Source organism: Dipodomys ordii, unplaced genomic scaffold, assembly GCF_000151885.1.
Source record: "Dipodomys ordii isolate 6190 unplaced genomic scaffold, Dord_2.0 Scaffold3, whole genome shotgun sequence".
Taxonomy (NCBI): domain Eukaryota; kingdom Metazoa; phylum Chordata; class Mammalia; order Rodentia; family Heteromyidae; genus Dipodomys; species Dipodomys ordii.
In genome coordinates, this window is record NW_012267219.1 from 36,736,402 (window position 1) to 36,759,809 (window position 23,408).

The window sequence follows — 23,408 nt, forward strand, 5'->3', positions numbered from 1 at the left end:
TCTAAGGGTTCATTTTCCTAACATCACATTATCTGACCTTTCCTGCTTGACTCATACATATACTAGATATTGCAAATAAGGGAAACCATGGGACCTTTGTTTCTTTGGGCCTGGCTTACTTCACTTAATATAATTTTTTTCCAAGCCTTTCCATTTTCTAACAAATGGGGCAATGTCATTCTTTCTGATGGAGGCATAGAATTCCATTGTGTATATATACCACATTTTCTTGATCCATTCATCTACTGAGGGACATTTGCATCCCAGCATTTTCCCCTGTCCTCACTCTTGTCACAAATATGGGGTTCACGCATCTGCTAACAGGTCACCTAGGCATCTTGAAGTGAAGTATTGCTAAGGCTTTGCACCATCTTTCCCCCCTTTCCCCATTCAGCTTCCTTTCCTCTTCTTCCTCCTCCTCCTTCCTTCCTCCTCTGTCTTCCTCTTTCTTGTCTTTCTTTTTAAAAACATTGTGATCTTTTTCCATTGTTGGAGCTTATGATTTTTAATTAACAGAAGCAAAGATTTCTATCTGATTTTATAAACATGATTTATTAAAATAATTTCTTAATACAATCTCTAGAAATAACTCCAATTCTTTACTAACTTCCTACGGAGTAGGATTTATTTTGTTTATTTATTTGATTTGATTTGATTTTAATTATTTATCGGTTCTAATGTTTACATCTTAAGTGATTTCATCACCTCAGGCCAACCCTGTGAGAAGATAAGTTATATCTCAAGTAAGTCATTGAAAAGTGCCAATCAGCAAAATTTAGAATTCAAGTTAAACTTATAGATACAGCCTGTACCTTTAGGAGGCAGAGGGTTTTTTTTGTAGTCATGTCATTTTCCTTTATAGTGCATAAAAATAAATGCAAATGTTAGTAGGCATGGAAAAGAAAGCAACTTAAATTTTAAGAAGTTATAATAGACCCTATTTCTTAGAAATAGTTGAGAATCTTATCACATATGTTGACTAAAGGTACAGAAAGACTGCTTAACTTTCTGAAGTCTGTTAAGTAAGCAAACCCATGTATTTAAGTACTTATTCTCTTTACTTGTAAAACTCTGAGCTATACATTGGAATAAATTCAAGCCTGTCCACATCATGAGGCCTCATTCCTATTTGGGGAACAAACCTCTCTCCTACCCACAGCACTGGCTGACACTTGCTTTTCTTTCAGCCACAAGCCCTCCCAGGGTAGTGACATTTGATGATGTGATGGCTGCAGCACGAAACTTATCAAACATGACTCTTGCTCATGAAATTGCCGTAAATGACCATTTCCAACTGAAACAAGATGCTCTCTCAGAAAACAGGTAACCCGACAGCATTCATTGGGTGTAAATCATGCTGAAGAGTGTGTGTGTGTGTGTGTGTGTGTGTGTGATTGACTCTGATTTCTGGAAGCTCTTAATAATCACAGATGTTGATTTTCAAATGATCCTTCACAATAGCCAAGCCTTTTCTTCTTAAAATGTGCTGACTCTCATATTTTATTATATATTTTTGGGGGGTAAGACATAATAAAATTAGGTTTCTAATACTTAGTGAAAAGCTTATAAATGATTGTGAACTCTTCCCACCCACCTCTGCAGAAAAATTAAAGAATTAGTAAAAGTACATTTCAGTGTACAGGAAGACATTAAACATTTTCAGGCAAATAGAATGTTTTCCTATTTAAATTTCCTAGATAAAATATAATACTTGAATATATAGAATATAATACTTTTAGAAACCATTTTTAACTCACACTCCTTGGAAAGCTAATTTCCATCTTTCGTTCCACTGTCATGTATTTAGCTATTTATACTTGAATAAATAACTAGGAGGCATCAAGCAATAGGAGGGATCAGTAACTATTAAATTATTAGTTCACTCACTAGGTATTCTTCAAACATCTGAGTGCCAGGTACTGTGCTAGGCACAAGGGCAGGTACCTAGACGAAGAAGTTGTAGCCTCTGACTGGGAGAAAGCTATTACTCTCTGGTGAAAGAGATGTGTAAGTAATTATACTACAGGGAAGTTTGAGGAGTTATAAAACCTACTGGCAAATGGTACAGGAGTTTAGTAGGAACGTGTATTTTAGTATGCGCCTATGTTGGGGCATTGACATAAGGGGTAAAGCAGGGTGGCCACCAATTCTAAAGTGAGCTCTTCCTGGGAAGGCTCCTATTTTAGCAGTTTGGTCTGGCTAACTTTAAACTGCTAAGCAGAGGTTGGCAGACATTCACAGACATGACAATGTTCTGTTCCTTGCCATGAAACTTCAAATGTTGAGGAAAGACTGTCATTTCATTCTTAATATATAAATAAATCACTGGGTGTCAGTGTAATCCTAATACTCAGAAGGCTGTGAGGATTGTGGTTCAAAGCCAGCCCAGGGAGGAAACTCCATGAGACTCTTTTTTTTTTTGGGGGGGGGTCGGGTCGTGGAGCCTGAACTCTGGGCCTGGGCACTGTCCCTCAGCTCGTCATCTCAAGGCTAGCGCTCTACCACTTGAGCCACAATGCCACTTCCAGCTTTTTTCTTTTTGCTTATGTGGTGCTGAGGAATCGAACTCAGGGCCTCGAGCATGCAAGGCAAGCGCTCTACCATTGAGCCACCTTCCCAGCCCCTCCATGAGACTCTTTATCTCCAATAAACCACTCAGAAAACCGGCAGTGGCACTACGTCTCAAGTGGTAGATCGCTCGCCTTGAGCTGAAGACCTGAGGGATAGTGCTCAGGCCCAGAGTTCAAGCCCCATGACCGACCAAACACACACACACACACATCTAAAAATCTGTGTAGAATAGCTATTGTGTGTGTGCGTGCATATGCATGCATGTATGTACTGGGGCTTGACCTTAGGGCTTCAATGATTTTGGTTGGCTTTTTCACTCAAGACTGACACTCTTATCAGCTAACTAAATTATGATACCTCTTTTATGAAGGTTTTGAAAGCTATGGTGAGGAAGATTTTAAAAGTCTAGGGAAGGATTGTAGGTGTAACTCTGTGGTAGACCACTTGCCTGGCATGCATGAGGCCCTGGGTTCCATCCCCAGCACTAAATAACAACAACCAGAAAAGTCTAGGGGAAACACATAGAAGAATATTAAATGGAAAAGGTATCTAATATTGTGCATATTGGGCTCCCTACTATGTTAAAACAATGCCCAACACATTAAACACAGGAGATATGTCAAATGATTAATAATGGGATTGAGGTTGGTTTTCATTCTCTTTTTAATTGCATTTCTTAAGATTTCTGCAGTGAAATTTCTCCCATTACTTAATGGGAGACAATAATGCTTATTTTAAAACCATCCAATTCAGCTGGGTACCAGTGGCTCACACCTGTAATCCTAGCTACTCAGGAGGCTTAGATGTGAGGATGGTGGTTCAAAGCCAGCTGGGGCAGGAAAGTCTGTGAGACTCATCTCCAATTAACCACTCAGAAAACCAGAAGTGGCGCTGTGGCTCAAGTGATAGTACTGTAGCCTAGAGCTGAAGAGCTGAGGGACAGCGCCCAGGCCCAGAGTTCAAGCCCCATGATTGACACAAAACAAAATAAAACCACCACATCTTTGTTATAGCTTGGCAGGTCGAGTGAAGCACATTGTTCACCAGGCCTTCTGGGATGTCCTGGAATCAGATCTCAACGCTGACCCTCCTGAGTATGACTATGCTCTCAAGCTGTTTGAAGAAATCAGAGAGGCAAGTTGATTTTTTAAAAAATGTTTTGCTGCTGTTATAAAGGTGATCTGAGGAGTTACAATTACAGAAGTCAGGTAAAGAGTACATTTCTTTTTGGACATGGTCACCCCTTCCTTCGGTCTCTCCCAGTTTTTCCCTCCCATCCCCACCCACAAGTTGCATAGTCCATTTTTCAGCATAGTATCGAGTGAGTACCACTGCTGCATTTGTTCACCCTTTGTCTCTCCATTTCTGTGCCTCTCCCACACTCCCAAAGCTATATAAATGAACAGACCAAAAAGAAAGCAAAAAAGAAAAACAAGCCTCTTATTTCCATTTCCTAAAGTACATTTCAATAAATACTATCCTACAAGTTGATGTTTGAGATAGACAATGCCCTGGTCCACAGCACCATTACAACAGGATACAACCATAGACTGGGAGACTCAGGAACAATAGAAGTTCTGGAGGCTGAGATGTCTAACACTCAAGCACCAGCAGGTTAAGTATCTGGCGAAGCCCTGTTTCCAACTCATAGAGGACACTGCCTTGCTCATCCTCACGTCGTATAAAAGACAAGGCAGCTCTCCAGGGTTTGTTTTGTTTTATAAGGACACTGATCCCATTAGTGATGCCTCTATCCTCAGGACCTCGTCACCTGCCACAGGCTCCATCTCTCTTACCACCCCATTGGAGACTGGGTTTCAATCTATGACTCTGGTAGAGAGGACATAAACATTCAGACTATCACAGCTAATTTTCCCCCTCTCCCCCCCCCCAAGAGACTGTTTTATATTCTTTAAATATTAGCCTCTTATTTTGCAAGAAACTGAGCATAATCACTTTTAGAGTTTTTCCTGCCTCTCCTGGAGTAATATAGAAGCAGCAGATAGAGTCAAGGCAATGCTTCAAAGGACAGACTTGAGGTGGGTGCTGGTAGCTCACACCTATAATCCTAGCTACTCAGGAGGCTGAGATCTGAGGATCACAGCTTGAAACCAGATGGACAGAAAGGTCCTCGTGAGTCCCTTACCTCCAACTAATCACTCAAAAACCAGGCGTAGAACTGTAGCTCAAAGTGGTAGAGTGCTAGCCTTGAGCACAAAGAGTTCAAGGACAGCGCCCAGGCCCTGAGTTCAAGCCCCACAACAACAACAACAAGAAAAACAGACTCTGGAGTTAGGTGGATTAGTGATACACTTGCTGTCTTTAAGTTGTAGTTTCCTAAGTACGTATAGCACCATAACAATCATTAAATGAGATGACAGTTACTATTTATCTAGCACTTACAAGGACTCTCTCTATGCTGTGCACTAGAATGATTCATTTGTTTTTAGTCCTGATTCTATGAGGCAGTGACTCCTGTTATTTTATAGAAAGAAACTAAATTCCCCAACTCACCCAAGGTCACAGGCTTTGAGAGGTCTGAGGAATTTGAATTGAGACACTCTAGTTCAGAGCTTTTCCTCCCAACCATGTTCTGTGAATATAAGCGCAGAGTCTATAATGCAGTGAAGACTTAATAACAAATTGCTTTTAGAATGAACAAGAAATATGTTCAGTATACTTAAAGAAACCTATGCAGTGTTTTCATTTATCATATTATTATTATTATTTTGGTGCCCATACTGGGGCTTGAATTCAGGGCCTGGAAGCTGTCCATTAGTTTTTTTTGAAGGCTGGCACTCTACTCTTTTTGTTGGTGGTGGTGGTGGTCATGGGGCTTGAACTCTGGGCTTGGGCACTGTCCTTGAGCTCTTCAGCTCAAGGCCCACTACAGCTTGAGCCACAGCACCACTTCCAGTTTTCTAGTGGTTTATTGGAAATGAGAGTCTCATGGACTTTCCTGCCTGAGCTGACTTTGAACCGTGATCCTCAGATCTCAGCCTCCTGTGTAGCTAGGATTACAGGCATGAGCCACTGGTGCCTGGCTGGCACTCTACTCTTGAGCCCCAACTCCACTCTTTCTGCCAGTTAATTGGAAATAAGTATCACAGAATTTCAAACCATGATCCTCAGTTCTCAGCCTCCTGAGTACCTAGGATAGGCATGAGCCATTGGCACCTAGCTTATCTGTTCTTTTTTAAGAGTTCTTTTGGAACCATGATCTTCAAATTGTCCTTTCTTTGTGCTGTCTGAAGATTTTTGGAAGTGCTGTCAGTAGTACTATTTCCTTGCCAGATTTTTATTCTGATAGATTGTTTCTGATTTCTCCCAGTAGGGGCTTTAGATTTAGAAGGTAGAGTTTTCTCTACCTTCTCTGCCCCCAGGCAGTGATTCTTCCTATGCCATCACTGTCATTAAAACATGGCCAGGGGGCTGGGAAGGTGGCTCAGTGGTAGAGTGCTTGCCTTACATGCATGAGGCCCTGGGTTCGATTCCTCAGCAACACATAAGCAGAAAATGCCAGAAGTGGCGCTGTGGCTCAAGCGGTAGAGCACTAACTTGAGCTGAAGAGCTGAGGGACAGCGCCCAGGCCCAGAGTTCAGGCCCCATGATCGATAAAAAACAAACACAAAAACAATGACCAGGAAACTTGGTTATCTAGACATGACAACTTTAACCTCATCAATCATGTAATGCTGCTGATTTTTCTTTCTTTTGCCCATGTAGATTCTTCTCTCTTTTCTGACTCCTGGAGGGAACCGGCTTCGCAACCAGATCTGTGAAGTTCTGGACATAGAACTTATTAGGCAGCAGGCTAAGCACAATGCCGTTGACATCCAAGGCCTCGCCAACTATGTCATCAGCACCATGGGAAAGCTCTGTGCTCCTGTGCGAGATGGCGATATCAGAGAGTTAAAGGCTACTGGCAACATTGTAGAGGTGCTCAGGTTAGACCTTTTGCTGTTTGCATTTTCTTACGCTACCTTTTGATTTCATCCAGAAATTGGGGAACACAGAATAATAGTAGGTCTTCCAATTCTTGACCTTAGAAGAAAACCAGATAATCAAGCAGCAAGTGAATCCTGTACATTGTGGATGGGCTTTTCACACAGAGTGGTCTAGCAAGATGCAGTCATTAAAACAAACGATTCTTGACATAAGGGAATTTAATCTGAGGGGGACTTAGATCTTGAAATGAATGAGAGCTGTGATGAGTGCTGTGGGAGGAGCAGTAGGGGGGTTTTAGGATGGCCTCCAGCATGCTAACTGTATCTACTAAAGAATCTAGGAAAGCACTCTTTATTAATAAGAGTCCTTAGCTACTGTGCTTAACAAGTGATTTAATGAACAGAAGTTAATTACTCATACCCCAGTCTGATTCAGGAGTTCTTGTTTAGGTAGGTAACATTCCCACATGCCATTTGGGACCCAGGCTACTTCTGTCCTTGGCTGAACCCTCACCCAGGTTCTGGGCACCCTCTCAGTTCAGCTGGTGATGAAAGAAACCATGGAAAGGAATGCCAAGACACATTCCCTTGAGCATGACTGGTCACATGATTGTCCCACCTAGATTGAAAGAGAGCTGGGAAATGTAGTTGCTGTCTAGAAAACCCCAAGCCACAAATCTGTTCTGAAGAGAGAGGAGCTTTTTGGTGGTCAGCTAGCCATTTCTGCTGCAGCTTTCCTAGGGAAATAAGGTGCATGTTAAGTCACCAGATGATGATCTGATCCTGCTGTGTAAACAATACTTCCTTGTGATCCCAGAGGAGAGAATAGTGTACAACACATTTCACCATGGCAGGGAACATTTCTCTTTTTCTTCTTCTCCCCTTTTTCTTATAAATATCGTAATAAGCCTTGAGTTTTATGTAATTAATTTTTTAGAAAAGTAGACGATGGAAACTAGTTTGCATAGAAGAGGTAACTTCTTTTGTGACCATAGCTTCTCAAAGAGAAACTTTCCCTGTCTGTAAAATACGCTTTATGCATCTTTTTTGAAGGGGGGAGGTCAGTTGTGGGGCTTGAACTCTGGGCCAGGGCGCTGTCCCTGAGCTCTTCAGCTCAAGGCGAGCGCTCTACCACTTGAGCCACAGCGCCACTTCCGGTTTCCTAGTGGTTAATTGGAGATAAGAGTCTCACGGACTTTCCTGCCCGGGCTGGCTTTGAACCACGATCCTCACATCTCAGCCTCCTGAGTAGCTAGGATTACAGGTATGAGCCACTGGTGCCTGGCTATGACTCTTTTTAGAATTGTCTAAGTTCTGTCAGATTTGTGGCATCCTCACTCAGGTTTTTTTAAATTATTATTGACATACAATATCAAATAAACATCTTTTTCTTGGTCGTTTACTGAGCACCTACTGTGTGCCTCTTTCCTCCGGCACTTTACCTTCATCATGTCATTGACAGCTAAAACTTCATTCCAAAGTTGATGTTCTCTCTCACAAATGAGAAAACTGAGGCTCAAGAGAGATTAATTTGTTCATGGCATCAAACCTGGTTAGTTGCAAAGCTAGATTTGAGCACAGGACTGCCCAACTCTACAAAGAAGTATTTTTTCTCAATGTTTTACTGCCCTGTCCCTTTTATCCTCTGTTCCTTACATATTGCCTCTTATTTCATTAGTATTAGAAGCTTTATGTCAGGGACTTTCTTTTTCTAAGTTTTGGTGGTGCTTTCAATATCTTTCTGTTAATTTATGACTATCTATAATGGGTAAGCCAGATGTATTCTGTTGGCTATAGTAAATACTCTTGAGATGTGTGGAAGGAACATTTGGAATGTACACATAGAAGATTCTGTGAAGTGATTTTGCCAAGTCCCTGTTGGAATTTCATAACCATGTTGATGTTTATCTTTTCCAGCCTGTAACGTACAAAAAATAGCTGAAGAATTTCAGTTTGACTCCTTTTTTATGTGTCTATTTTAATTTCTAACATTTTTAGACAAATATTCCATGTCCTGGACCTCATGAAAATGGACATGGCCAATTTTACAATTATGAGTCTTAGACCTCACCTTCAACGCCAATTGGTAGAATATGAGAGAACCAAGTTCCAGGAAATTTTGGAAGAAACTCCAAGTAAGTGTAACACAAAAGTATATTTATGTGATACAGTAATTTTTTTTAATTTCATGTCATTCAACTTAACTTTTTTATTCTCATTAATTTTTTTCCCTAAAATTGGCCTCACATACTTAGAGATGTTTCTGTTGTCTTGGGAGATGTGCTGAGCACTACCAACTTTTTTCCATTCACTTGAATTATTTCTTGAGCACCTGCCATGTTATAGGCATTGTTTAGGGTTATAGATACTTCAGTGGACAAACCAATAAAATCACAGCCAAGAAGCAGACGTTGTAGTAGGAATGGCAAATAAGCATATGTGTTGTCAGCTTGGGGACGGATAAGGTGACAGTAGGAGGTGTTTTATAGATGGGGCAACTGAGAAAACCTATTAAAGTAACAGTTGAGGATAAAGTTGATTGGGATACATTGTATAATTTGTAGAAATGTTACAGTTGAAGAACTAATGTATGCTAAATAAAAACAATGAACAATTGAGCAGAGCTTGCAAAGAAATGAGGAAAGGGCATGTGAGGATCTGGGGCAAGGGATAGTGTCACCATAGGAAGCTGAAGGGTACAGAGATCATGAAGCAGAAATTAGTTTATGCAATTTGACAAACACAAGGCAGACTTTGTGGCTGGAGTAGAATGGGTAAGGGGACAGGGGCAGAGGATGAGGTTGAAAGGTAGACGAAGGCAAGTGACCTGGAGCCTTGTTACGTTCCTTAGGAGATTTCATTGCAAGTATAATTGGAAGTTTGTGGAGAGTTTGGGGGCAGGGAAGCAACATCTGATTTTTGTTTTTGGAAAATAGTCTGCTTCCTGAACAATATATACCTGCTCACAGGTATATATTCATGGGAGGAAGCAGGGAAGCAGAAATACTAGTTGGTAATACTGGAATTAGACAGGCAAGAACTGATGGTAGCGGTAGAAGCAGTAAGAAGAGGTCAAATTGTGTGAGTGTGTGTGTGTGTGTGTGTGTGTGCACACATGTGTGGGTAGGTGCCAGTACAGGAGCTTAAACTCCCAGCTGGGAGTATGTTTTTCTAGCTGAAAATTGGGGCACTTAAGTAAATTAACTTGTAATGCTATTGCATATTCTTGTGTTTCCGCCTCCTTTCTTCCAAACTTAGTGAGCACAGGGGCCATAATCATAATACTTGGTAAAATACCTGGAACAAAGTCAGCCCTCAATGGTTACCATTGAATAAATAGGCATATGGAGAAACTCTTACTATTAACCCCATGAAAAACAACAGGTCACATAGTACCTGATGGGTTGCTTTGCTTTGCGGTCAGTCAGTATACTGTTTGTGGTATGGAATCTTAGTAGAACAGAGAGAGTGGACTCTAGTCTGTACAATTGTGACTAGCATTACAATTGCCTGGGGCATTTAAACACAGATGCCTGAGCCCCACCTCAGGCTGATTAAGTCAGGAGCTCCAGGAGTTTTGCCCAAGACCATTATTTTTTTCTTCTTCTTTTTAAAGCTCCCCGGGTGATTCTAAACTCAGGCAGAATTGAGAACCACCAAGCCACACTGTTGCTTTTGTTCAAGATAACTAAATAGGCTCTTAAATGTGTCAGCTGTAAATGATTAGACTTGCACTCTGAATGCTTATTACTGCCATATTGTAATTACATCCACGTGGATTTTTCACTCAGCATTCTCTGTTGGATGTCTTTTGAATAAAAGACAGCCAGTCTTTTACATCTTTATAAACGGAACTGGCTAACCACGAGCATTTGCCAAGTGAGGAAAAAAACAGACTTGTGAAATTCTGGGGGTGGTGTGGCTTCAGTGTTGCAAACAGAGTAACTCATAAATTAGCCCTGCTGGGTCTGAAGAAGAATTGCAATCTCTCTCTCTCTCTCTCTCTCTCTCTCTCCCTCTCTCCCTCTCTCCCTCTCTCCCTCTCTCCCTCTCTCCCTCTCTCTCCCCCCCTCCCTCTCCCTCTCCTCTCCTCCCCCTCTCTCTGTCTCTCTCTCCCTTTAGTATGTGTGCAGTCTGTATTTCTGAGTAGTTGCCACCTTGTAAATTCTATAAAATACATACTTTATTAGAACTGTGATATAAAAAGCAAGTAGTCTCTAGTGGGAAATCTTGAACTGGTTTAATATAAGTGAATTTTGCCCTAAGGCATAAAGCCAAGTAGGAAAATATTGCCTCTAGACTTTAGGTCTTCTGGAATAGTCTTCAGTATAATTTCATTTGGTTCATGATGTAAGAGATATGGAATTCAAGGTTGGAGGAGATTCTTGCGGACACAAATGAAATACTAATTGTCAGGTAAGTCGGGAGATTTTAGCCCCACCATTGGACATTGACCCATGTCTAGAGACTCTTGTGTCAGTTTTGCCGGGGGTAGAGAGATAGGGGCAGCTAGTGGCTAGCAGCCCAGAATGCAGCCACGTTCTACTGTGAACAGGGAAGTGTCCTATAGCAAGGGATTATCAGTCCATAATGTCAGCAGTGCCAAGACCGAGCCACTTCTTGTAGGTCAAAAGTCAGAACAAAGCCATTTCATGATGGCCTAAAGTAATAGCTTCATAGTCCAGGGCAATTTGGGTTTCAATAAATAAGGAAAACTGGTAGCCACTGAGCCCTGGGGAGTTATATTTGTGTTTGGAAGTAGATTTTTGTTTGTTATTTGCTTGGTGGTTCTGAGGTTTGAATTTTGGACCTCATACTTGCTAGGCAGGCTCTCTAGCATTTGAACCATGTCCCAGCTCTTTGATGTTTTATTTATTTTTTGACAGCATCTTACTGTTTTGCCCAGTTCTAGTCTCAGATGGCAAGCCTCCTATGTATGCCTCCCACTTAGCTATGCCCTGTTTATTTGTGGAGATGTCCCGGGAGGGGGGCTGGTCTCACTAATCTTTGTCCATGCTGGATTCCAGCTTTGATCTTCTTGATCTCCATCTTTCAAGTAGCTGGGATTTGAGGCTTGTGCTACCATGCCAAGCCCTCTGGACATTGCCCTGTTATATACAGTCCTGAAGCATGGTAGAGACTTTCTTCTTCTTGCCTTCTTTACATTGTCTTCAAGGGGAGGGTGTCCCCTTGCAGAAACAGGCACCTGCAGAGTACCTTTGGAGCAACTTTATGTGAGTTGTAGTTGTTTAGCAGAAGAAACCGCAAACCATTAGACAAATTCCACAAATGGTAACTGCTAGGCACCTAATAATAATGTATTTTTTGAAATATGTAAGTGCTATATGCTTTAACATGAAATGAATTCAAGACCTCCTTTCCAATGATCCATCCAGAAGACGAACTTGGCAACTAATCTTGTTTAAAGTGAAATGCCCCACTGGGCATTGCTACACGTTCTTTAAGTTCAAATGAAGTATAAGACTCATGTCTAGTGTCTTCCTCCCTTGCTACTTCTTTCTGTCACTTTTCCTGATGGAGCAGTCCTTGCCAGGAATCAAGGCTCTTTGCTAGGCGATCTAAAATTTCAGTTTAGGTCTATTTTTTAGGTAATGTCTGCTTTGAAGCACCGCTTTAAAGGGGTCTGCTGAGATTCCACTTCCTCAAGCTAGTGTACTGATATTTAGAAGAGTAAAATAATAAGTTCTTTAAAAAAAAAAGCCTGCTCACAGCAGCCCAGTGCTCAGCCTAGGTCTCATTCCATGGAGATCACTCCTGTGTACATTCACCTCAGCAGTGAGGCAGCTGTTATGAGACAAGAAGAGAACCTGGCTCAGACCTGCCGAGCTTCAAACACCAAAACCAATTCAAGTGTAAACATTCATCTCCCTTTTAGAGATGTCTGGAGAGTTAAATGTTAACTTAACCATTGCTAACAGTGGATAGTTCATAGACACTAGAATGGTTCTAAGTGTTTTACTTGTATTCCTTTTTTGGATCCTTACCACAAAGCAGAAAGGACGTCCAAGCTGAGTAGATTGTGATTTACCCAAGGCACACGGCTCATGAATACCAACAACCAGACGTTAGCTCAGACTGGCTCAAAGGCCATCCTCCCAATCACTGCACCAGCCACTTACCCTACAGGGGAGACTCTAACAGAAACTCTCTCTTTATCCTGTCACACGTAATTGTTCATTTATTGACCTTTCTCCCACTCGGGACTAAGGGCATAGCTGTGTCTTTTCATTCATGCTTAGCACCTAACATACAGCCTGTCATGTGAAATGTACAGATGGAAGGGTCAGTGAGGTACAGAACGAATATGTGGGTCTCTGTGTCATTCTTAGATGGTCTTGAGCAAACTACAGAATGGATCAAAGAGTCTGTAGATGAGGAACTCCTTTCTCTTTCGGAGACTGCTGTAACTCCTGGGACTGAAAACAGCTCCACGCCAAGCCTGAGCCCTACATTGGTGCTAAATAACAGTTACTTGAAACTGTTGCAGTGGGATTATCAGAAAAAAGAAATACCAGAGGTGAGTTTGTCCTTCCCTCCAGTTTTCCAGGACTTAAATGACTAAGTTTGAATTTGTCCCATCTGTGTTACATATAGTTTAATGACTTCATTGAAGTCAGATTTTTTAAATGGATGTGGCATTGCTTATTTTACATTTTCATAGTATTGTGCTTCCCTTTCTATTTTTACATTTTAAATCAATGTACTAGACACTCATGACAGATGGAACACGACTTCAGGAACTGACAGAAAAGCTGAATCAATTGAAAATGATTGCCTGTCTGTCTCTAATTACCAACAACATGGTGGGTGCGATTACAGAAGGCCAGCCTGAGCTTGCAAACAGGTTAAAAAGGATCTCAGCTGTTCTACTTGAAGGCATGAATAAAGAGTAAGTTTCCTGTGTTGGTTTGTATCTGTTCTCCCAGACACTAAGGTTCTGTATATGCTTTAGGGAGCCAGCAAAATTCTGGATCTGATCCTCAGGATTGTATTTTAAAAATGATTACCTTACAGCTTCTTTTACTAGAATTTCTTTCAATATCTCTGAAAGCCTAGATAGCCTTTGATAGGAAAGGAGAAGCCTTTTCCGTGGCAAGTGCCAGGGTGAGTGTAGTGTTTCTCCTTCTGATGGCTGTGTGCAAGAGCTTTTCTCTGATAGTACCGTGGGAAAAAAAAAACCACTAGAAATCCACTCAGTCCAGTGTTTAACATTGCCCTCATCACAGAGGACTGTTAGGACTCAATTGATCTCTTCTTCCACTTGTCTGCAGTGAAAAGTTTATGGATTTCATGAATTCAACTTGCTACAAAGCCTTTACAAGTAGTAACAACTCTGTCCTTTGGATCATTCAAAGGTTGGATACAGAGGTGGAGATGTGGCTCAACTGGCTTGCATGAAAAAACCAAGCAAGAGCATGAGGTCCCTAGTTCAAATCCCAGTACTGGTGCATGTGGGAACACACACACACACACACACACACACACACACACACACACACACTTACATACACACAAAAGATAATGATGCAAATCTAGTAAAAGTTTTGTTTTGAGTTCATTCATCTCTCACTATTTCTTTTTCATGGACTGCTATAATTCTATTTAGATCATCCCACTAAAAATTTGTCTAAGTCAGGAAATTCTTAGTTTAGTCAACAACCAGATGTTTCTGTGGATCTAATAATGCCCTGCTGGTTCACCTTCTAGATGTTTTCAGGGACGTATCTTCTCTGTTCCTGTCATTGGAATTGGGAGATGCACCTATCCTTCCATCCATTACTTAGCATACAGATCCCTTAATAAAATTCTAGTCTAGGATCTCAAGAGGTTGAGGATCCAAACTTCTCATTGTAAGCTGAAGCACAGAAAATGAATAGAATTTGCTTTGGACTGCACAGACAGCAAAGGACAAAACAGGCTTGAGTGCTGATCTGAGTCTCTCAAGGCCTTTCTTTTTCTGATTTTCTTGCAAGCCTACCGTGTTCCATTTTTTCTGTTTTGTTTTTATCTTTTTTTTAATGTCCCAGGACCTGAAACCTATAATGGAAAAAACAAAACAACCCAACAAGCGTCTTTCTCTGGCTTTGCAGCTGGTCTTAGCATGTTCCTTGCCAATAGTGAACATCCAATGCTGCTTCGTATTAATATAAAATACATAGAAACTGGCCATTAAGCCAGGTGATAGTGGCTCACATCTGTAAGCCTAGCTAATTAGGAGGCTGAGATCTGAGCATCAAGGTTCAAAGGCAGCCAGGGGAGGAAAGTACATGAGACTCATCTCTAATTAACCACCAAAAAGTTGGAAGTGGAGCTATGGCTCAAGTGGTAGAGAGCCATCTTGAGTGAAAAAGCTGAGAGCTGGGCACAGGTGGCTCACACCTATAATCCTAGCTACTCAGGTGGCTGAGATCTGAGGATCACGGTTCAAAACCAGCCTGGGCAGAAAAGTCATCATAAGATTCTATCTCCAATTAACCACTCAAAAACTGGAAGTGGTGCTGTGGCTCAAGTGACAGAACACTAGCCTTGAGCACAGAGAGGCTCCTGGACAGCACCCAGCCCCTGAGCAAGCCCCAGTACTGGCCAAATAAACCACTAACACACACACACACACACACACACACACACACACACACACACACACAACCACATGCATGGATGCATGCCAAACAAGAAGAAAAAAGCTGGCCACTAAAAACACTGGCCACTGTTCAGCTTGCCAATCTTTAGGTTCCAGCTCGGCCACTGTCTTGTTACACATGATTGAACAAGTTCCTGAGTCACTTTGAGCCTCACTTTTCACCTTGTAAAAAGGGAATAATAACTGTGTCTGCCTTGGAGCGGTGAGAATTTAAGATGATTCATGTGAAACTCAGTACAGATGTCTGGCAACATAGCATTTACTTAATGAATGTTTGCTATAAACAACTGTTTGGGTGTTAAATCATCTTTATAGTTTTAGCTGGTTGTTTATCTTGCAGTTACCTTTCATTTTTCTCTTTCATTAGACAATGAATATAGTTAGATCTCAAGCAGAATTCTCATTGTAGGCGAGTGATAGCAATCATAATATAATAAAGCAGACGATCCCAAATAGCCAGGACATCTTGCTGTCACTTAAATTTGGCTTGGTGATGTACCTCAGACATGAGCATTACTTTTGCCTTTATTGTGAATAGGAAGCCTTGCCTAAAATTAAATTTCTCCTTCAGTCTGAGGAATCACTGATTAAAGTGAGAGAAAGTTAGAGTTGTAATGGATAAAGCACCTAAGGTAAAAACTTTGTCCTGATCCACCACTGCCCAAGGTAGGTCTAGTATTGGCAAATTCCAGTCAACAAACAACATTTACTTCTTATTGCTGTTCATATTCACAGTAGTGATAGCTCATTATTTTCTTTTTTGTCTTCTCATTAAACTACCTCCCTGACAAGCTTCTAAAAACTAATATAGCAAGTTCAGTGGGAGAGTATGGGTTTGAACTAGGGTCTGAACCACGCCATAACTGACATTCTAATTCACTCCATTGTGCTACTGCCTTTCAGCAGGCCCTTGTCTTATTCTTTAATTTCCATTTCACACTGTCCTTTTGTTTGTTGGTAGGGATTGAACTCAGAGGTCCCTCACTTGCTAAGCAAGCACTCTGCCACTTAGACCACACCCTTAGTTCTCAAAAAGTCAATTGAGAGATTCTTTCTGGAAAGTGAAATATCATTTGAAATTATTCCTTAATAGTGTGGGTCCAAATAATGCCTCTGTACTTAGCTTTTTTCCTTACCTATTAGAGAAGCTACTCCTTAATTTCTGTACATTTATGATTATTTAGCAGGAAGAAATTTTTTAACCTTTGGTCATGATCAACAATGAAAATTTTTAAGAAATTTGGTGACCTTGGTTTTGATTGATGTTACAGATTTACCGTTCAAGTATAGGAAAATGAACTGATTGTACCTCATGTTCCAAGTTTTTTGGGAAATAATGTATGAATCAATTCTCTCAAACCAATGGATGGATATTTAGAAAGTACATTTCTGTTTCCTGTCTCTTTCCGATAACCTACATGTAAATGTTGTTGCAGACTTACTTTTAGGACCATGCTTTAATACCCATGCTTTTCTGTTTGGACACTTAAGTACACATTTTATATACATATATATATATATATATTTATTTATATATATATAAGATATATATATATTTTTTTTTTTTTTTTGTCAGTCATGGGGCTTGAACTCAGGGCCTGAGTTCTGTCCTTCATCTTTTCAGCTCAAGGCTAGCACTCTACCACTTGAGCCACAGCAGCAACTTCCGGCTTTTTTTTTTTCTGTTTATGTGGTCCTGAGGAATTGAACCCAGGGATTCATACATGAGAGGCAAGCACTTTACTACTGAGCCACCTTCCCAGCCCAACACATTGTATACTTTTAAGCACTTAAAAATCTGTCACATGGTTTTGGAGGCTTGGCTCAGTGGTAGAACACCTGCATAACAAGCATGAGGCCCTGAGTTCAAATCTCAGTATCACAAAAATATGAATAACATAAAAATCTGTTACATGTGGGGATAGTAGTTACTATTTTCTGTGTTTTTTCAAATAGCAGTAAATATTGCCCTTGTAAGAGAAAATCTGTAGACATCTGAAGTGAGTTGGTATAATTAAAAAAATAAAAAAACCAACAATAACAATAAAGAAAACACCCAAAGAATAGAAACTTACCTTGAAGAGATTTCATTTTATGTTGTATAGGACCTTTAACTTGAAGGAAGCCCTGAAGTCTATTGGTGTTCAGACTTGCATTGAGGTTAACAAGACCCTGAAAGAGCGAGATTTACCTGTTCTAAATGCGGAGATTCAAGCTAATCTTATAGGTCAATTTTCAAGCATTGAAGATAAAGACAATTCTATCTGGTCCTTGGTTGGTGAGTACTCTTTATTATTATTGTTGTTAGTCTGCTTCAGTTTAATTTATTTTTAATTTTTGACTAATGCTGTCAACCGTATCTTATTCTTTAACACATTTCTAAAAATCTCAGTTTTTGGAGCATTCCAGATTTTGGATTTTCAGATAAGGGATGCTCAACCAATAAAAATCTACATAAATATTCTAAAAGTCCAGTGAACCACAAAAGTCACATATTACAAATCCCAAGCATTTTGGATAAAAGATACTCAACCTGTACATGCTTTTGGAGGATAAATGTTAATATTTATATAGATATAGATATATAGCTAAGTATGTATGTATAAATAATACTTTCAAAGGTCTGAGATCACGTGACAACCCTTACTCGGATACCTTCACATGCTGGCATGTATCTTCCTTACAGTGAGTAGTCTCAAAGCAGACAGTTAAAACCTGAGAGATTGTGTTCCTAGGAGGAAGAAGGGAAGAAAAAGGATTGATGTAGAAGTCTTGCTGTGTGCTGTTAGGTCTCCACTAGTATTCAGGCCTCCTGCACACAAGGTGTGTGGTTGATCACTACGGTCTCCCTGCACAATACTGAGCCCATAAAGGTATGTAATAATATTCTGTGGAATGAGTGAATGCATGGCAGACTTGCAAAGGCAAAGTAACTCTCATTCAGGGTCACATAAGAAGCTGGGACAGAGTTGATATCCTTACCCAACCTGTCTGACTCCAGAGCTCACATACCTAACTGCTCTGCCAGGTGCTTAAGGCAGAGCTGGAGTACCGCTACCACTGCTGTTGATAGACTACAATCATAGTGTGTCTGTGCCTTTGCTTTACATGAGGGAAGTATTTGTAGAAGGAAAAGGAAGGGGAAGCAGGGAGGAAATGCCTTTTAAAATCTGGTAAGACAACTTTTGTTCACCTAGCTCTCCCTGGTACAACCTTCCTGTCCTTTTGCACAATGAAAACATTTCTTTTTTGACCTCAAAGTATTGTTGTCTTGGAAACTTGAGTGACTCTGGAGTGTGACTCCTCAGAAGCCAAGGACACACCTTTGGCAGAGACTTCTGTTTAGCTGTTCCTGTCACTGTAGTTTTGGCCTAGAAAACTGAGTTGTCCATTGAGGAGACAGAACTAGTGAACATAATAGTAGTGTTTTGAAAGGGTTTCATTTTTAAACCTTCTTGTGGGAAAATATTTGAACTCTATCATCTGTGATGATGATAAGCCTGGGCCTGTGAGTCAGGCAGCTAGTCTCAAGGAGGATGTGCACACTGTCTGTGGGCTTTCTGCATGCACCAGCACCAGAAGAAATTAAACACAGGAAGCCTGGTGTGCACCAGTGACAATCCTCACTACTCAAGAGGCTGACATCGGAGGACCACAGTTCAAAGCCAGCTCCAGCAGAATAATTTGTGAGACACTTATGTCTCTTTAACCATCATAAAGTCAGAAGTGAAACTGTGGTTCAAAGGGTAAAGCACCAACCTTGAACAACAACAACAACAAAAAAGCAACCTGGGTTCAAGCCATAGTACCAGCATCAATAAATCAATAAATCAGACAATAAATAAGCCATTCAATCACTTACAGTAGATCCCTGGCGTGTAAGAAAGGCTATAGTCTAGCTACAGTTGTCTCCTTATGTTTTTTCCTGTAGTTTTCTTAGTTGATGTGCTATTTATGCACAGAAGGGGTGCACTTCCCACTGTCTTCTTAACCTTCTGAAAAGATCACTGGAAAGGGAGTTTTCTTTCAAGCCAGTTTTTTTAAGTGTACAAAAGCCAGAAAAAATTATTTGTGTGCTGTGTAGATTACTTGGATGCCTATAACCATGTCATTTTTAAAAGTAATTTTCAATTGTCCAAGTGGTATATAATAAATTATTCTTGTGGAAATATTACAGGTAAAGCTTAAGTTATCTGTGCCTGCCTTTTCTAGCCTCCTTTCCTCCTTGGACATTATTATTTTTGGTTTAGTGTTTACCTTTGTAACTCCTTTCCATTTCATTTTCATTTAAATTCAGTCAGCATTTATGATATTCTTGCCACATAACAGATGAGAATTTAAAGATAAAAAAGACATAGCCCTCATCTTTAGTGAGCTTATGATTGAATACAGGACAGAGATACCCTCTCAACTGGCAATGTTATGCTGTGATAACAGAGGCTAGAAAAAAAAACACAGAAAAGAGGTAACCTTAGATTCTGAAAGATGTTTTGACTTTCACCAAGACATGGACATTGGAAACTTTTTGGCTGTAGATCAGATCAAACCAAACACAATTTGGGGAAGAAGTATTTGACAATAAGAGCTTCATGAATGTATCCAATGGAATTTATTCCTCCTAGTCAACTTTCTTATTTGTGAAGCTTTTGATTCCAAAGCCAGAGTCCTTAGAGCCATGTGATCTGTAGCAGTTTGCCCAATACTAGTCCAATATAACTGCCACCCAATCACCATGTGTATTTGCAAGCTTTCATGTAGTAGGCTCAGACTCGAATCTACTAAAGCAGGGAAGGTGGCATACTTCCTCAGTGCCTCCTGATAGTTGGCTGTGACTGTATGATTTGTTACCAAACCAGGACACTTTTATAAGAATACTCTAATTATGCCACAAGTGTAAACTTCAACTATCCTGGCAATACTTAGATGTGTGATTACTCTTACCTTAATGGTAATTTGGTCCTGCAAGTTTGCTAAATCTTTAGGATTTTTTTTGGTTAAAAAAAAAACAAGGGTTTGAATCTCTATGTGAAATCCTGTGATTTGAAATAGCTTCTAGTAAATAAAATATCCTAGGATATTGGTCAAACCCATAGTATGTCAGTTTACAAACTCAGCTTCAAGTAAGTAATTGCAATGGTGATGTGGAGGATTTCCCCAGAGGCTCCTCTTTTTAACATTAATCAGTGATTGCTGTATAATAAGGATACCTTAAAACTCCATTGCTATCAGACACCCACGACTCACGCCTATAACCCTAGCTACTCAAGAGGCACAATTTAAAGCCAGCCCAAGCAGAAAAGCATACAAGTTTCTATCTCCAAATAACCAGCAAAATACCTCAAAGGCCTCTGAGTTCAAGTCCATGAACAGGACAGGGCAAGGTAAAACAATAGTTTGGGGGGAGGAAGTCATTTATTATGACTACTTACAAGTGTGTAGGGCCACTGGGTAGTTCTTGTGATTTCGTTGGACTTACTCACCTGTGGCTCAGGTTGGTAAGCCTTGCTGATCTTAGCTGAACTTTTGTCAAATATTTTGGAGTTGGCTGGCTACAGGCTGCTGAGGATGGTCTCAGATAGAACCCGCATTTCTTCCACTTAGTCTCATCCTTGAACACAACCGGCCTTGTTCCCATAGCCATGGTAGGCAGAGAGTATGGGTGTGAGTCGTGCTTCTTTAGGTCTAGATGTGGAACGGGCATGTGGGCATTTCCATAACATTGTTGGCAAAAGTAAGTCCTAAGGCCAGTACAGACTTAAAGGCTGGGGTAATACAATCTAAGTTCAGGGAAGGGTCACTGGGAACATTATCAAATCACATTACTACAATTATTTTATATTTTAAGATTATTCACTTTGATCATGTGACACAATAAAGGTACTTTTTTTTTTCACCCTTCAGATAAACGAATCCAGCTGTACATGAAAAGCCTGCTTTGTCTTCCAAGCCCACAAAAGTGTATGCCTCCCATTCCAGGAGGCCTTGCTGTCATCCAGCAGGAGCTCGAGGTGCTAGGGTCCCGATATGTTAACATTGTGAACCTCAACAAACAAGTGTATGGACCATTTTATGCAAATATACTCCGAAAGCTGCTCTTTGGAGAAGAAGCCATGGGGAAGGTGGATGCTTCACCTCCAACTAACTGAAGAGGAACTGATATGGAAGAAGATATGAGAAACCCAGCCCTTTGGTACCCAGTCCCATTTCTATGGCATTACAGATACAGCACATTCTTAGTACTGTCTGTGGCACAGTGTTAGCCCAAATGTGTATAATCTGGTAATGTTAGAGCAGTACTGAAGACCCACACATCCCTTACAGCCTCTTTGTATATCATTTTCAAGTTTAAAACACACATTTTTAATGAGTGAACAAAAAGGAATTTTTAATTACCTATCCAATTCTGGTGTTTTCTTAAGCATTTGCATTTGTTTGCCCTCTAAAGATCTGGTCTACTCATTTGTCACTATCATACCTAATAACTTCTAATTTTCTACAACTTCTTAAAGGGTGGAAAGTTGTGAGGACAACTAAAGGAATTGATATTCTGAATAAATGATGCAACATAAGCATAATTGTATTGGAAATGTACCATTACTTTTTACTGATACAGCAATTTACATAGTAAGTCCTCCAGTTTCCACAAACATACCAAATCATATTTTGTAATACCAATTGTCAGTATTTATTTAGAAGTTAAATTAATTCAGTACATTTAATGCTGTATATATATTATATATATTTTCGATAAACCCTTCCATGTTTGTTAATGAAAAAAGAAATATATCCTTTTCTTCTACAATGTTATTCTAGAGGTTGGGTCCTTCTTATAAATTTATCTACTCTCTGAGAGAAAAACAAATTTGCACAGATATATCAGTGAATGCCTCTGCAGCATATTCACAGGTTTATAGAAGATTTTGATATTTTTATGAAAGGCAAGGCTGATTTGAATCAGCTGCCTTGTAAAAAGAGAAGTTTACAATAAAAATGAGATCCTATTCCTGATGAAGTTCACATCTAAAAAAACACAAACTGTGGGTTTCTGAACCATATAACTTAACCTAGCAAATGCCTTTTGTGCTAAGCAAATCTTGACCTGCTGTGACCACAGTGCTCTTGTTAAGTAGCAACAATTAGCCATTCCTGAGCATGAATGGAGCCCAGCACAGCTGGATGGTAGCTGTCATTGGATTTTAGAGAGGTTTAGCTTCTTCCAGAATCATTCATTTTTGGCAGGCTGAAGGAAGTGCTACAGGCTGGGGACACTGGGTTTGGAAAGTACTTCAGCTGGAAACATGTTTTCAATTGTTTTGTTTTCCAAGGGCCCATTGGACATCAGCAATTTGGTGGAGAAGAGTGGGTAAGAAGTAAAATGAGTACTCCTTTTTTCCTCAACTTCTTTTTCCTCACCTCAACCTCCACCCTTAGGGTGTTCCTGCAGAAACAACTGTGTACATGAATGATCTCCTGATACTTGGGAAGATCTGCTAAAAACTTTAGGAAATCCCAAACATCAGCTTTCCTCTCAATGTCCAAGAGAGAACACAGCCATTCTATCTATGTAAGCAGCTGTTATTAGTGGATTTTCCTAAAGAGCTCACCCTGATCTGACCCATTTTGTCCTCCTGCAGTTCTGGTCTGCCATGCTTCTCTATGCTTAGAAACCACACGGTGCTGAAGACTTCTGTCTTCATTTTTTTTTCTCTGAAGCTGAAGTTATTCTGAGCTATGATCATGTGGGGGGCCTGGCAGTGGGGAGGAAGGGAATTGTTAGGTAGTATGCATTTTTTGTTGCTTTCTGGAGTGAATGGTATGTTTAGCAGTTGGTGTATGTTTTTATTATCATATTGGAAGCCAGTTGATATTCACTTATATACTTGATTATACTGCAGGTTGCCTGCAGAGAAAACAATGTGCAAATATTTTAAAACTGCATTTAAAATGAAGGGCATTTTGCTTTTTTTTTTTAAGTGACAAAGTAAATCTGTCTCAAATCTGGATTTAGGCAACTACATTTGTTAGAATTTTAAAAATCATATTCCTTAGTGTGTTTATTTAGCTTTTACTCAAATGTTTACTTCTACTTTTGAGGCTTTCCTAGTATAGTCCTGTTTTGTAATGTAAATTTTATTATCAAGCACCGTATGCACATTTTCATTCTGCTAAAATATATGCACTAAATTTTAAAACATTAAAAATTATTTCAAGAGCACAGTGCTGCCTCT

At 40.1% G+C, this 23,408-nt stretch overlaps 1 protein-coding gene across 1 annotated transcript; it reads left to right on the forward strand.

Moving 5' to 3' along the window:
* The first annotated feature begins 1,111 nt into the window (after positions 1-1,111).
* Tcp11l2 (t-complex 11, testis-specific-like 2) lies at positions 1,112-23,397 on the forward strand. Its single transcript, XM_013019137.1, has 8 exons — positions 1,112-1,323; positions 3,585-3,705; positions 6,298-6,518; positions 8,517-8,653; positions 12,869-13,056; positions 13,247-13,428; positions 17,286-17,458; positions 21,082-23,397. The coding sequence occupies exons 1-8, from the start codon at positions 1,112-1,114 to the stop codon at positions 21,324-21,326; spliced, it is 1,479 nt and encodes a 492-aa protein (XP_012874591.1). The 3' UTR covers positions 21,327-23,397.
* Positions 23,398-23,408: the final 11 nt, after the last annotated feature.